Raw genomic sequence first — 14,448 nt, forward strand, 5'->3', positions numbered from 1 at the left:
ATTGGAGCTTTTCTCCGGACTGTGTGGGTGTGGTAAGACTGAGTGGTTGACTGGTTAAAATAAACAAGTATTACTGTTTATTTGGCAAGACTAAAAATAAGTTAACTTCCCTGCGGGACATTTTTATTTCAACAAAATCTGTACAATTCGAAAGTTGACAATCATAGATTATAAGTAGAGTGAGTAATTAAATACAAATGTATTACTTTTATTTTGGTAGTGTCTCCTTTGTTCCAATTAAAGTTGGAGAGAACCATTTTGTGTAAATTGAGGATCATGCGAATCACATCTAATTATGGTCGTTTGATAATTATGTGAGGTAGTTACGTGATATTGTATTGAAGATTAATAATAGTTAACACATTAAAGACAAAATATTTTCTAAAAAAGCATATTTATTAGTTCACACAATAGAGCCTCATAACAGTAAATCAAAGCAGAACGTGTCCAACATATTGGAGAACAGACGGGTAAATTTGCCTCAAAAGGAAAAAAAATACAACCAAAGTTTTATCATGCAGTATGTTTGTGCAGAGCTTTTCTGTTCACAGCACAGATTTTTCTTTCCAAACAAACACACACACACACACACACACTCAAGGCAGCAGGTCCTTGCTGATGGAATGGAGGGGTGTATGGGCACATGTTGACAGTCTGCTGGCAGCAGAAAACTGTTGGTAGCAGAATTGTGATCTAAGAAGTTAGAGAATCTTGTTCTTTATTTTACCAGTCCAATCTTCTTTGCTTCTGTTTCGTATATCAACAGCCTCCACATTTTTACTATGAAGACTTCTGCTTCTTCATCAAGAACCTAAACACAAACAGGTTGGTTAGACAAACGTTATATCAAGCACCTCAATGAATATGTAAGGAATCTGAGTTACATTTAACTTACATGAATTACTAAAGACCAACTGTTTAACAATGTTGTGTGGAGACCCACAACATAGAGACATTCACTGAAGGAGGGAGCTCACTGGGATGAGGGGGAGTTGTTGGGACACTATTACAGGATGCGTGGTTTGTGAGCGTTCGCGGTAAGTGGGAGTAAACAGACTCGACTGAATTTAACTTTGCCGTCTCATTTGTGCCACACTCCCCCAGTAGCATCTTTAAGTTGCATCTTAACTAAAAACTAGGACCAAGAATCTGCAGTCATGCCACTGTGAGACCGTTCTTTGAGCAAAACGCTAACCTCAGCCAGAGTCCTTTGACAAAAAACTGTATTTTTTCTTTGCTTAACATGGGCGCTGGTCTACCACAGCCTTGATTGGTTTGTTTGTTATTGTGCAACTTTTTTCAATGCTTTGTTTTATTTTTTGTTATTTTGACAATGACAAAACAGACAAAAACAGGAGACAAACTGGATAGATATCATAAGTAAGGTGAAATGCTCGACGTCATTAAAACAAGAAATGAAAGAAAACCATATTACATTACAGAATCAAAGTCTGTGGGTCCTTGGCGTCCACGACTGTTTTGAAATCCTAAAAGGTCCTTATGATCCATGACTGAAGACTTTGTAGAACCTGTGTATTTTAAAGATGGACGAGTCTTCTACTCATAAGCTGAAGTCCATTTTGTTAACTATAGTACAGAAAAACTAAATTCTCCAAACAAACAAAACTTCAGTAAAAAAATAACTTCAGATTCAAATAAGGTTTACAGTTTTTCCATTATTTTTTAAATTTATCATGACATTGATCTTGAAAAATGCACGGTTAGTTTACACAATAACACTAACCGATCAAGGCAGTAGTAGAACTGCAATTGAGCAAAAATGACTGTTCTTGTCAAAAGGTGTCAGGTGGCTTTGAAGAGAGCACAGACGGGTAGTCTTCAGTTTCCTGTCGGAATGGGTTCTGTGACTGCCAGATGAAGCAGTCCATTTTTTTGTGTATTTCTTAAACTGATATACATTTTTAGGTAGGCCTTTTTTTTGACATGGATAAAATGTTTTGCTGCAGCCCCTGTCCACATCAATACATTGCGTAGCCTCTCTGTCCTGCCTGCTTCTCAAAAACTGATAAGCTCATTTAATCGGTATACATTTTCGAGCCTTCTTCTCTCTACTCTACAGAAGGTCTCTCTCTTTCACACCGCGAGTGTTTGGTTGTGTGTGTCAGTCTCTGTCCGTCCATCCATCTCTCTCTCTCTCTCTCTCTCTCTCTCTCTCTCTCTCTATGTGTGCCTGATTGCCTGTCTCGCTCTAGACACAGCCAAGAAGTCAAGACAGCCAAAGTCACCACAGACCTGGGTAATTCATTTTGAAATTTGTTTATTTTGTAAGGTATCCGGCTGTGCTGTGGCCTTCCTGTATTTGATTACCGACCTGACATGACACATTTGCTCGCCACTTGCAGAAGAAATAGGGAAAACGGCAAAAACGGTTGCCGCAGCGCAGGCCGCCGTGGCCGGTCAGATGGGATAACATGGCCGCCGAAATGAAAATAGCTCTGCTTCACGGAGCTTTACATGGCCCGTGTGTTTTTTTGGCGTAAGCCCAACAAGTGAGCACATCAGGTTCAAATAATCAGCACCCCCCCATTAAAAGAGCAATTAAAACAGACTTTGGTTTTGTGATTCAACTTACCATAGCAACATCATCAAGAATTCCCTGAGGGGTGCTATGTGCCATCACCTGGAGAGAAAAGAAAAATATGCTTAAATGAGTAGCTGTGCAACACAACTAATTTTGAGACACGCAAAATTAAAGAGCCATGAATATATAATGAATCAATGTATTGAGAAGCTTTCATGTTTTTCACAAGAACCAGCTTTTTAAATTAAATAATTACAAACCTTTGAACAGACAAAATCCACCAGTGTGGCCTCCTCCTCGCCGATGTATTCAATAATCTTCTTATTAATCCAAGGTTTAATGCGGCGATCCATCAGAGTCTAAATAAACGACAATTAGAACAACACGGGTTTACTTTTTATTACTGAACATTTTATGAGGAAATAGGCCACTGAATTGTTAAACCACTGAATGTAGATGAGGACCTAAACCCTACTGCAACAAGACAGAATATTAATTACTGAACTCTTTGACCTTTTGAACATTGTAATATACCAGAGGCTCATTACCGAGTCCACCATAGTCCAGTCCAGAGGGTAGGAGAAGAGCTCGGGCCTGGCTGTGGGGATCTTCTCAATAAGACTCTTTATGTGCTTGCGTTTCTCCTCAGTGTTGACGCTGCCTTTGGCTCCTGGAATTTCTGCCCCATCCAGGCCCAGACTCTTGTCGTCATCACCGTAGTCCAGTGGAACCAGTTTCCTTTTGCGAGGCTGCTCATCGGCCTCCTCATCATCGAACTTGTTGAAAACACTTTCCACAGTTGCCAGCTTCTTTCGCTTTCCAACCTTGGGCTGGCTGGGACTGTTGGTGGCACCTGAAGAAGATAAACCCCAGTTATTTTTGCACAAAGCAGCTGAGGTAATACATCCCTCCGTGTCCTTACTTTGCTACTGTACTCACCCAGTTTTAGACTGAGACCAATCTTGGGCCGGTGTTCCTCTGGAGCTTGGACCTCAGGAGTGTTTTCGCCTGGAATGATGATGCCACAGGGAGATTCGTTGCCGGGTGTGTTTGGAGTCGCGTTCCCACTGGCAGATGAAACTGAGGGAGCCGTGGTGATTGGTCGCATGATGGGTTTGAGTTGCGGCTTGGCCTCTTGTGAATCCTCAGCATCGTGGTAGTCATCCTCCTCCCCTTCCTCTTCATCATCTTCCGAATGCTGCTGGGGGGCTCGAGGCACCGGCTCCACGGGCCTTCCTGTCACTCTTTTTTCGCGATCTCGTTCTCGTTCCCGATCTCGTTCCCGTTCCCGTTCTCGTTCCCGTTCTCGATCTCGTTCCTTGCGAGCCTTCTCCTGGCTCACATCTTCCTCAGGTTCAAGTTTCAGAGGAGGCTGTCGTCTGCGCTCTGCCTCCTCCTCCATCTTCAAAAATATACATGACACATGAAAAATGACCTCACATTCCATTGCACTTTTCATTTTTGTGTTATCTGGTGAAAATAACAGATGCGTTATCATCTTTACAGATAGGACACCAACAAGGAGAAAGAAAAAGCTGACTCACTCTCTGCAGCTCAGCATCAGGGTCAGGGTGGCCTTCAGCCAGAAGCCTCTGCCTGATCTCCTCCAGCTCCTCCTTCTCCCTCTTCCGGTCTCGCTCGTCCAATTCTGTCTCCTTTTCACGATCACGAAGTCGCTTCTGCAAAGCGCTGCCCCTGAGGATGAGAATGAGAGGTCAAGTAATGAAAAATTCAAAGCACAGACAAAAGTGTGCACCTCACACTTTCAAGTGTACATTGTAATAGAATTACCTGTAGTATTTTGGATCATCTCTGTCGTCGTCATAATCTTCAAGAAATTCTTTCAGCCTTTTGGCCTCTTTCATCTGAATTTACACACAGTAACAATTAGTGCATCAGCATAAATCTTGCAACTCATCCACACATACCTAACATTATAAATCATCTGAAAAAACAATGGCCATAATTGTTGTCTAGCAATTCCATATGGTGTGGCTCAGTTCATACAGTTTACTATCACTCCATCCATGAATACCATTTCACGACGCCTCTCGTCCTCCCTCTCTGTTTCTTTGCTGTAGTCTCGAGCCTTCTTCCTCTCCCGGATCTCCCAGTTTTTCAGGCGCTTTTAGGAAGAAAAAAAATGTAACCATCACTAAGTCAGACATAAACAGTCAGTCATTAAATTCACTTCTTTATGTGCAATAATTAAACTTATGTTTAAATCAATCAAAAATAACTGAATAATGAGATGTACTTCTTGGTATGCCGCCTCCTTGTCTCTAAGCCTTCTCTCGAGTCTCCTCCGTTCGTACACGTCCTCTTCATCTTCTTCGCGGTCTCGTTTTTTTTCTTCTCTGGTCCTCTCTCTGTAGAGGACAACTAAATTAGTTTGACAACAGTAACATAATATCTTAAAAATTAAATGAGAACTTTTTTTAACACATGTAACAAAGCCAATCAATTTTAACTTGTAGACAGATTTGGCCTTAGCCAATACCAACTGCCCAAAGCAGAGCTGTACTTCACAACAGTGGCTTCATTATTTCATATTTGCATGAATAGTGCACTGAATACCATGTATTTTCTGCACCCAAATGCACTCAATTAGAAGTTGTTCTGGAACTTTCAATCAAAAAAGTAGCATGACTGCCTCACAGTTGTAGGTCTCCAGCAACAAGTTAAGTTGCAGTTCATGTCCCTGTTTGTCCACAGTCATTTGTAGAGAAGACATTAAAAGGAATTTATTTTTATTTTAAAAGGTATGAAGTTTGAAATATGGTCCCTATCTACCGTTATGTCCCTAAGTTATTGGGTTGATGACAGCGAGAAAAGCGTTTTTGATGATGTCAATTAGGGGTATAAAATCCCATTCCTTCATTATTTTTTCCTATTAAGACATTTGTGGGAATCTTCTGTCCGGACTAGCATACGCCTTCTTAAGTTATGGCCAGAATGTCACAGTGACTTTAACCACCAAATTTAAAATCCTCATTCTTGAGTCCAATTGGACATTTTAAAACACATTTGAATACATTCTCACCAGGAATTCCTAAAATATAGTACTTGTTAAAATGGGGAGAAAAGTCAAAAACATAATGGCACTGGCCACGACCATCGCTGGTGTGGAAGCATAAAGAGGTGATTATCATCAGCATGTTGTGTTAAGACTTTGTCAGGGGAGTGCAGCCATTTTGAAAGCTGTTTGGTTTAGTTGATTGAAAGGTGTGCGTAATGTTTTGTTTCTCTGTAATTTGTTAAATGATGGGGTTGCTTCACAGTGGTAGGATTAATTTGCAGTGCTGCTGTACTGAATGATATTGGACATAGCTGCATGCACCTAACAAACTGCCAACTAAATGGTAAAAATGCAAAGCTACAACAGTCATTGATTTATTAGCCCTGTCCCAGACTTCTTGTTGTCTACATCATAAAGCAATTGACAAATTTACTACACTTGAGAGTACCAATGATAGGTAAGATGAAGGCCTGCCTTGGACCAATATGTAGAAACATACATCATCATCATTTTATCACAATTATACGTGCTGCTGTTATTAATTTTACTTATTATACCGTACTGCCCCTCTACCGGTGGTTTTTACACACTAGAACAAACTGTCACAATGAGCCATGTGTTTTGACTTGCATTAGTAAGACAGCTGAGCATCAGGTCTGACATCACAGGCCTCCCACTGACCTCGATCTGCTGCGACCTTCACTGACGTCTCGACTCCTCTCCCTCTCCCGCTCCCTCTCTCGCTCCTTTGTCCTCTCCCGCTCACGATCTCGCTCCCGTTCGCGATCTCGGTCTCTTTCCCGCTCCTTGTCCCTCTCCCTCTCCCTTTCCTTCTCTTTCTCGCGGTCGCGGCGCTCCCTCTCCCGCTCACGCTCTTTGTCCCTCTCTCTCCTTTCCCTCTCGATCTCCAGTCGCTCCTTCTCTTTCTTTCCTTTTTCCTCCTCAAGTTTCTGCAGGAGCCCAACAGGAAGAAAAGGGAAAACATGTGTTACTAGACTTTCAATAGTGAAAAGACCACACTAAAACACACATTATCAGCACGATACTTGAAATGATTTTGACTCCCTTGGCCAGACATGCTCACATACTGCCATGACTCATTGCCTTGGAGAGACTGGCTGCTGCAAGTGAGGAAGTCCTCTAAGCCCTGGTGTTTCCTCCAGGAAGAGTGGTCCGCTGTTTGAGCAAGTTTAATGCAGATACCGCTAAATTTAGGACACGCTTACTTAAAACCATAATTTAAAAAGGGTCAATCTTGAAAGGTCAATGTTGAAAAACACCTAAAAACTTCAGGTAATCTGTGTTTAGGAAGGAGTTAAAGCCGGAGAGGAAGTCCAAACCATCTTAGAGTAAAACATTGTTTTATCTACACATTTACATTATTGTATTTTTGTTACATAAGTGTTATGCGTAGATCATTTCCTGACTTGGCTCCAATATCCGGCCTTCCCATTTATCACATACGCTAATATTAAATTCTTTTTCACATATATTTAACAGGTCAACGCAACCTCTGCATCTACTATGTGCTCTATAGTGATTTGAGACAATGCTCTGATGTAATATGAGGCCCTTTCATGAAAACGTAACTATAGACAGATGTATACTGAGGAAAACGATATCTGCCCACTTTCCAAATCAATGTGCATTCAAGCAAATGCTGAATAGTAATATATTTGAACTTACGCAAGGGATATGCATAATGTTTGACATGAAGTTAAATTATTCCACAACATTAATAATTCCTTAGGTATAATTCAAAGTGGGGTTACTCAAGCAACACTTAGGGTAAAAGCATTAACAAGTCAGCTTCGAACCATCAGGTCAACACGTTCTAGCTATACGCTTAAGATAACCGCTATATAACGGCCTGGTTTAGTATTACCTATGGGTGCCAAGTGGATTAAAACAAGCCAAAGCTTAATATGGATAACGGCCCAACTAAGTGAATTACATAATCAACTCCCATGTGTTCTCTTCATGGTCATCTGAGATGCAGGGGAGCAGTGCCAGACTGCAATGCAAGTGCTGCCCTGCAACAGTGGGGGAGCTCTAAATGCAGCCGTGTGACAGACCCAGGGACTGGGAGTACATTGTTGCAGAAGTTGTTTTTTCTTTTAAAATGTAACTTCTGTGGTAAATAGTATAATATTGCAACACAAATGGTCACATGATTACGTGGAATGGGATGAATGATACGACTAATTATGTTGATACGTTTTTATTTGCTAAGATTCAAAGAGAAAGGTGACCAGACATGCTTTTAGATGCCATATATTCTGTACAGCACTAGATACCTATTGCAAAATCAATTCCCTCTGGGCAAACACTGTACACTTGTGGTTTGAACTTTTCCAATAGAGATTGTTATTATATTTATGGCAGCTAATCTGGAATCTACTCTAAAGTAGAAGTATTTGTCTGCTTTCTAACTAGATGACATAAAAATCATGGCATTTTCAACCGACCGTTTTGGAGCTATTGGTGTGCAACTCACAGGTGATGAACTACGGTTTCAGCCCATCTCTGCCCCTACACATCCTATAGGCTACGTGTGGGAGGAAAAGCAGGTCATGTGTAAAGTCAACATAATCAGGAAAAATGACCAAACGATACCTGTGAAGCAGTTTATCCAAATACAATTCAGCCACCTAAACATCATCAATAACAACTTAAATTCATGTCGGAAACAAGTCACAAACTGTTATCCATATGGTCACAAGGAAATTAGTAAAACAGTCTTACCTGTAGGTTGTCTTCTACTGTCTTTGGATTCTCCAACCCAATAAATTATATAATAAACCTCAAACAAGTCAGACACACAGTTCCAACAGTCTTCTTACTGATTTTACAAATGTCCAACAGCTGTTAGTGTTAAATGCTGTTGGAAACATGGATCTGACAGCTGTTAATTGATAAACAAAAATAAAGAGGAAGGGTTGAAAGGGGTCTGAACTACCGGCTCTTCGTGAGCTACATGTTCTACATAGTAATTTAGCTAAACTTGATTCAAATTAGCATTTGTTAACCATGGTGAGCATGTTTTCCTTGAGTCCGGATGGAGGACTTTAACACACCTGGGCAATTCACAGTACCTCAAAAGATGTCAGTTAACTATCAATAAAATCATTGTGTAGTCCTGTTCTCTCTTATAGCCATCCTACAACTTACCTCGTTTTAAAATTCCATTCATGGAAAAATGCTGATTTTGCAGCCGGTTTGAAGCATGACACTTGAGAACAATTAAATTGACATTTTAAACACGGTCACTGAGGTGGGCTATATTAGGTTGCATGCAAATTGACATAAGTTGTCATCCTTTTATCCCACGTTTCCTACTGCATGTCTCATATATCACACAATTTATGTTCATCCTAATATGACCCACCGCTGCAGCAGTGTTTAAAATTGGCTAAAGGTTGAGTTCCATGAGGTATTTTGAACCTGTAGCTTTGTCCTCCTTATTCAAACACTAATAGTGTCAATTTAATTCAAAAATGAAAATTAATTTCCTTTTTCTCTCATTATGTAACTAAAGAGATGGGAGTGGAGTCACTTTGACACCGGAGAGAAGAAAGAAAGTGTCTGCAAACAAATTTAGAGAAAAAAACAAATTCAAGAACTTACCTTTTATGTCTTCAGACCACAGAGTGCTGTGGAGGGGCGCTCCCTGCTTTAGTAATACTACAGGCTGCAGTTCAAACTACTGCAGTGGTTAGGCTAATTTTGTCTGTGTGTTCTTCAGACACATTATTTACCATCTGAGGACCTGCAGAGGTTCACTGAGCTGCCCTGCTTTCTAAAACCTGACTGAGTACAAGTACAACATGCAATATTTGGACATCACTAGCAAGGTGTACATTCCAGTTCCACCACCAGTACTAGTGGCACTTTGTTTCCCCGAGCCCACACGTAAATAGAAATAATGGAAGTCAACTGAGAGCCAGTTGCCCCTCTGCACACCCTCCAGAAGGGAGCGCCCAACATAAGTCAAGAAGAAATGAAAGATCATACTTACATCCTATCCTCGCAACTTTTTCCAAAGCTGAGATTCTGAGATTCATCTTGATCTAGTCACCAAATGAACTCTACCACATTGGTGGGGTTTAATCAATAGATTAGCTTTAGATGGAATTTAACATTGTGTCCATGCACTCTGTGTGATGACTTTAGCTTGTGTAGAGCTCAAACCTTTAGTCTCAAATCAGTATTAGGAATAATTATAATAACAACAACTCTGTTCCAATTTGGAAACACTGACATATTCTATAAAGTCACCAATGAGTGGTTGATGTAGTATTCTAAACACTTTAAGTCTTTAATACTATTAAATATTTGAATCAACATCTACTTTATTCCTTTAATGTTTGAATTTCACTAACTAATCTAAAAATGAACACACTCCCTTCTCACTATAGTTGACAGTAACAGAGCAATCTTATAGAGGAATTACCTCCACACATTATTAATTTGCAGCTCCATTTGCTGTTGAGGAATTTCTAATTACAAATATGGGGGATTTCTTCTCCAAAGCCTATGTTACAGTGTAATAACAGCAGTTTGATACATTACCTTGTGTGTATCCCGGAATTTGCTGATCTCTCTGGAAATCAAGTCTCTCTTGTCATCCTCCATCTCCATGGCATTGATATCCTCCTTACACAAAGAAGACAGACAAGAAGAAAAAAAAACACACACTAAGTACTCAGCAGTTACCACAACTGTTTCAAACCACAGAACATCTAAATCATGCAAACACTACCTCCTCTTTCTTTTCTTTCCGCTTCTTGTTGCGAGGCTGACTGTCAGGATCCTGCGAGGGAGCATTGAGCTCACTTGCATACTCTCGGATGAGGACATCTATAGCCCCCTTAACCACCTGGTCCCGACGCAGTGTTTCTTCATCAAGAACCTCCTCGTCATCGTCGTCCCCATTTTTTGAACCACTACTGGCTCCCTATATGTTAAAGCCAGAAAAATGGGAAAACCAAACATGTAAACCCAATTTATCAAAAGTAAAAGTTACAGAAATGGGTTTTTGCTAAGCAGGTGAACAGCATACCCCGTTGGCACTCCTCTTCTTGGCCTTCCACTCATCTAGCTGGGCCTTGGTTTTGGCATCTACCTTCACCAACAGCTTCTTATCACCTAAGAGCAACTCGTGTAGAAGTCTGAGGGCTCGCAGTGTGGATTCAGGCTCCTTATACTCACAGAACCCAAAGGCTACCAGCAGAGCGGATAAAAAAGTTAGTTCCACACATGTTTAAAAAAATAGTTTTAAACCTTAAAACTTTATTTCCAGTGACAAAATATTGAATTTAATTTTACATTCAATTTCAAATGGTCTCTTCCTGTTACTACATTCCAAAAAAGCTTTCAAATCTGGAAAAAGTGGGATTACACTTTATAAATGGGATTACAGTGACTTTAAAAATGGTTTACTTATTATTATTATTATTATTATTATTATTATTATTATTAACATTTTACCTTGAAGTTTCCCAGAGGCACCTTGGACTCTTTTCCAGCTTAGAACAATACCACATTTCTGTAATAAAAAACAGGAAAAGAAAAAATAATTTAATTGCATATTACAAAAGTTAATGTTTAATCAATGATCAAGTAATCACTGATAAGAAAGTGGGCGCAACAGTATTTGTGTGTCCCTGAGACATGTGTCTGACATGTGAGCTGAGTGATGAGCAGCCATGATCCAAACCTGTTGAGTAGGCAAAGCATTGCTTTTTTTCCTGTAAAAAGGTCTGATTTGATTGGTGCTGCATACCTTGATAATGTGTCAGAGCTTTGGGTTTGTACAAACGCCAATCAAGTGTCTGTCACTTGCAACTCTTTTCCTAAGCTACTCACTGTCGCTGTCTATTATTTATAACTTGACTTTCGTTGGAGCATTCTTCTGAACAATCCTGTCAACTCACCGCTAGAAGCTGTCTGACCAACATGTCAGATGCCTTTTCAGAGATGTTCCCTACAAATACAGTGGTGGTGGGGCCACCGCTGTCATCCGTGTCCTTGGCTCTGATCATAGGCTCCTTCTTTGTAAGCATTGGCTTATGTGCTACAGCAACTGTAGTCGGGACAAGAACCTGCAACATCAAATTACATTTTACATATCCAGGTGTATTTTATTGCTCTGGATATGAGACAGAAGAAACGATGGAAAACAATGCAAAATATTAGAAGAATCTGATAGTAAGTGTTAAAGTAAGTGTTTGGTTAAACTGCCGGTTGAGCAGCAGACTGGCCCAAAACAAACTGTATGAACTGAGCTAAACTGATAATGTGTAAGTATCATGTATTTAACAGCAGGTCATGCAAAACAGTTTCAACTGACAGTATCTAACTTACTGTGGGGGTGGGGGTCACGACTCCCATATGAACCGGGATCATGGGAGTACCTGAAAAGAGAAACAAAATACAATATTTGAACAATGTATTGAGGCATACAACTAAACACAACCACAAAAAAAATAATATAGTTGTATGTGACTACCCAAGGTTATAACCAAAAAGGTTTACCAAACAAATGCTGGAAACTGTCTTGCTATTTTTTTATGCAATAAGTATGATTTCTGACATGTTTTTCTGTTTATTTCTTAACAACTGCCCATATCATTTTCAGGTATTGATAGCTTACCTTTTGGGTTTATTGGCCCATTTTGTTTTTTGTTTTGACCGCAGTATCTCGGATAATTTTCAGAGTTGTTCTGTTTTTAATGGGTGTTTGTGTCTGAAAAAAGAAATGTGAGCCCAGTAGCCAAAGCTTTGTTACCGAAACAGTGTCACACTGCTTCTGCTCCTTCACCCTCTCAGAGCTGGCTGAAGTTATTGAAATGCAAGAGACACTTGGCACCTCAAAATGTAATTGTACCCTTGGCTCCCATGATTGTTTAGGCCTACAGGTGTGAAACTTTCTAAAAGATGTTGTTGACAAGATCTGTGATATGTGTAATGTGGCATAAAGTATGCCTTGGTTATGAACTAGTGTAGGTTATGTAATTTAGGATTCAAATTCGGCCTTTTACTGTTATAAGCTTTTCATTTGGGTAATGCTAATTACTGACAAAATTTGGATATTATTAGTCTAAAAAAAAGTCTTTAAAAAAAAGAAGGATCATGGGCCTAATTTACAAACACACCGCTGTTACTGCCAATGTGAGGTATTAAATAAGGTTACCTGGAGGGACCGTCTGTCCAAATCCCGCATACTGAGGAGGTGGGATCCTGGGAGGTAACTGCGGGATGCCAATCTGCTGGCGGTTGAGCGGAGGAGGGTATGACATCCTGAAACATACAGGAACCTATGAGGAAGAGATAATGTGAAAGGAAAACTGACGACCAAGGAAACGTTGTTGACGTTATTCACTATTAACGTCAACTTTATCATAGTTTCACATTTTCAACATGGATAGCGCAACTGAGTAGCTTACGTTACAAACTAAGCAGGTTTTAGTCGCGAAGTGTGCTTCCTCCTCGTTTGGCTACGTTAACTAGCTAAATTAGCGCAAGCTAGCTAGCACGTAGAGTGTGTGGCCTTGCTAGTTCACGTTAGCTCCAGCGGTCATGTGCGTATTTACTCACTTGCAATCAAGTGTAAAATAAAAAACAGTTTCTAATAATACTATGTATAATGCTATGTGTTATCCGAATAAAATCCTATTAAATACGGTTAACCGAAAAATGTAACGCTAAAGATTAGCGTTGTAATTACCACCGGCGCTGCGAGAACCCCTATGATACAAATAACTGGGACCTTTTCTTTTCGAAATGAATCATGGGATAGCACGGCATTCATGTTGGCTTTCAGCCCTAAATTCAGTCTCTCAGGCACCCCATCACGCCTAATCTCAGTCGCATTTTTTTACCCTTAACTTGCCTCCTAGGTAGACCTTCCACTACCTGCAGCCATTGTAGCCTTCTTCACCAGAGGTTTGGTCTACGTCTCGTTTGTGACTAGTAAACTCATAATAAGAGTCAGACACATGAAAATGACCCTTGTGCTGTAGCACTTAAGGTGTAAAAGAATTCCTGAGGGGCTTTGTCGGGAAAAAAAATCTCATAACCGGGGGAAATAGGCTATTGGATAATAATGGTAATAATAATTGGATAATATTGGGAAAATGCTTGCAATAAAGTATGAACTCATTCAAAGATGCAAGATTATATTTCAATAATAAACCTTAAAAAATCTTGCAACATGAACTAAAAAAAAACCATATTGGTCATAAGGTTTTCACTTAACAGAAATTTGCCTTAGTGTACAAAGGGGACTTTAAAATATTGAATTTTGAATTTGAAAGTTTTCTTAAATTTCATAGATTATAAATGGGGGGATTGGAAAAAAGAATGGACAGATAAATTGAATGAAAATCATTTTAGATGCAGACCTACACTAAACATCATGTCACTTTATTTTTGCATTTTGCATTTCCATGCATCACTAAATCAACAAACAGAAATCCAAATTGGAACAACTCAAAGTTTTACATTTTTCTAAGTATGTCTTCGTGTAGCTAATGCATTTGAACTAATAGGCAGGCTAAAAAGAGGGATTTAAAAGAAATACAAAAGACCTGCTAGTAAATCAAATAGTAATGTGTAGGACTTTGGTTGGCCTATGAGCAGGAGGGTTGAGATTTGTATACGCGGTGAAACGTTTCGCCTGACAGGCTGTGATGAGGGCAGGAGATGGCGCTGTTAGACTCTCTGTATTCTCCGCTTTCAACGCTTGGTGGCGCCAAATCCCTTTCTTTAGATTGAAGCGCGAGACCTCAAACAGGCCTTTCATTTAGTTACATGCACAAGCAATGCTGACGTCAGTACGCCTGACGTAACTAATATATATATATATATATATATTAATATATAT

General features: G+C 39.8%; 1 protein-coding gene across 4 annotated transcripts; it reads right to left on the reverse strand.

Annotated features, from left to right (window-relative positions):
• Positions 1 to 377: 377 nt before the first annotated feature.
• rbm25a (RNA binding motif protein 25a) lies at positions 378 to 13,374 on the reverse strand. 4 transcript variants are annotated; one of them, XM_034858043.1, is made up of 18 exons: positions 13,161 to 13,374; positions 12,757 to 12,880; positions 11,928 to 11,977; positions 11,498 to 11,665; positions 11,052 to 11,109; positions 10,624 to 10,784; positions 10,324 to 10,518; positions 10,134 to 10,214; positions 6,243 to 6,511; positions 4,800 to 4,911; positions 4,578 to 4,667; positions 4,334 to 4,407; positions 4,087 to 4,237; positions 3,482 to 3,944; positions 3,091 to 3,395; positions 2,803 to 2,901; positions 2,594 to 2,641; positions 378 to 811 (listed from the first exon to the last, which is right to left on the reverse strand). In XM_034858043.1, the coding sequence occupies exons 2-18, from the start codon at positions 12,860 to 12,862 to the stop codon at positions 719 to 721; spliced, it is 2,523 nt and encodes an 840-aa protein (XP_034713934.1). In that variant the 5' UTR covers positions 12,863 to 12,880; positions 13,161 to 13,374; the 3' UTR covers positions 378 to 718. The 4 variants fall into 4 exon arrangements, with proteins under 4 accessions (XP_034713934.1, XP_034713931.1, XP_034713933.1 ...); XM_034858040.1 differs by having other exon boundaries at positions 10,134 to 10,217; XM_034858042.1 differs by having other exon boundaries at positions 10,134 to 10,217; positions 12,757 to 12,863; positions 13,161 to 13,365.
• Between the last annotated feature and the right edge of the window lie 1,074 nt (positions 13,375 to 14,448).

This window comes from Etheostoma cragini, chromosome 20 (assembly GCF_013103735.1).
Source record: "Etheostoma cragini isolate CJK2018 chromosome 20, CSU_Ecrag_1.0, whole genome shotgun sequence".
In the NCBI taxonomy this organism is placed as follows: domain Eukaryota; kingdom Metazoa; phylum Chordata; class Actinopteri; order Perciformes; family Percidae; genus Etheostoma; species Etheostoma cragini.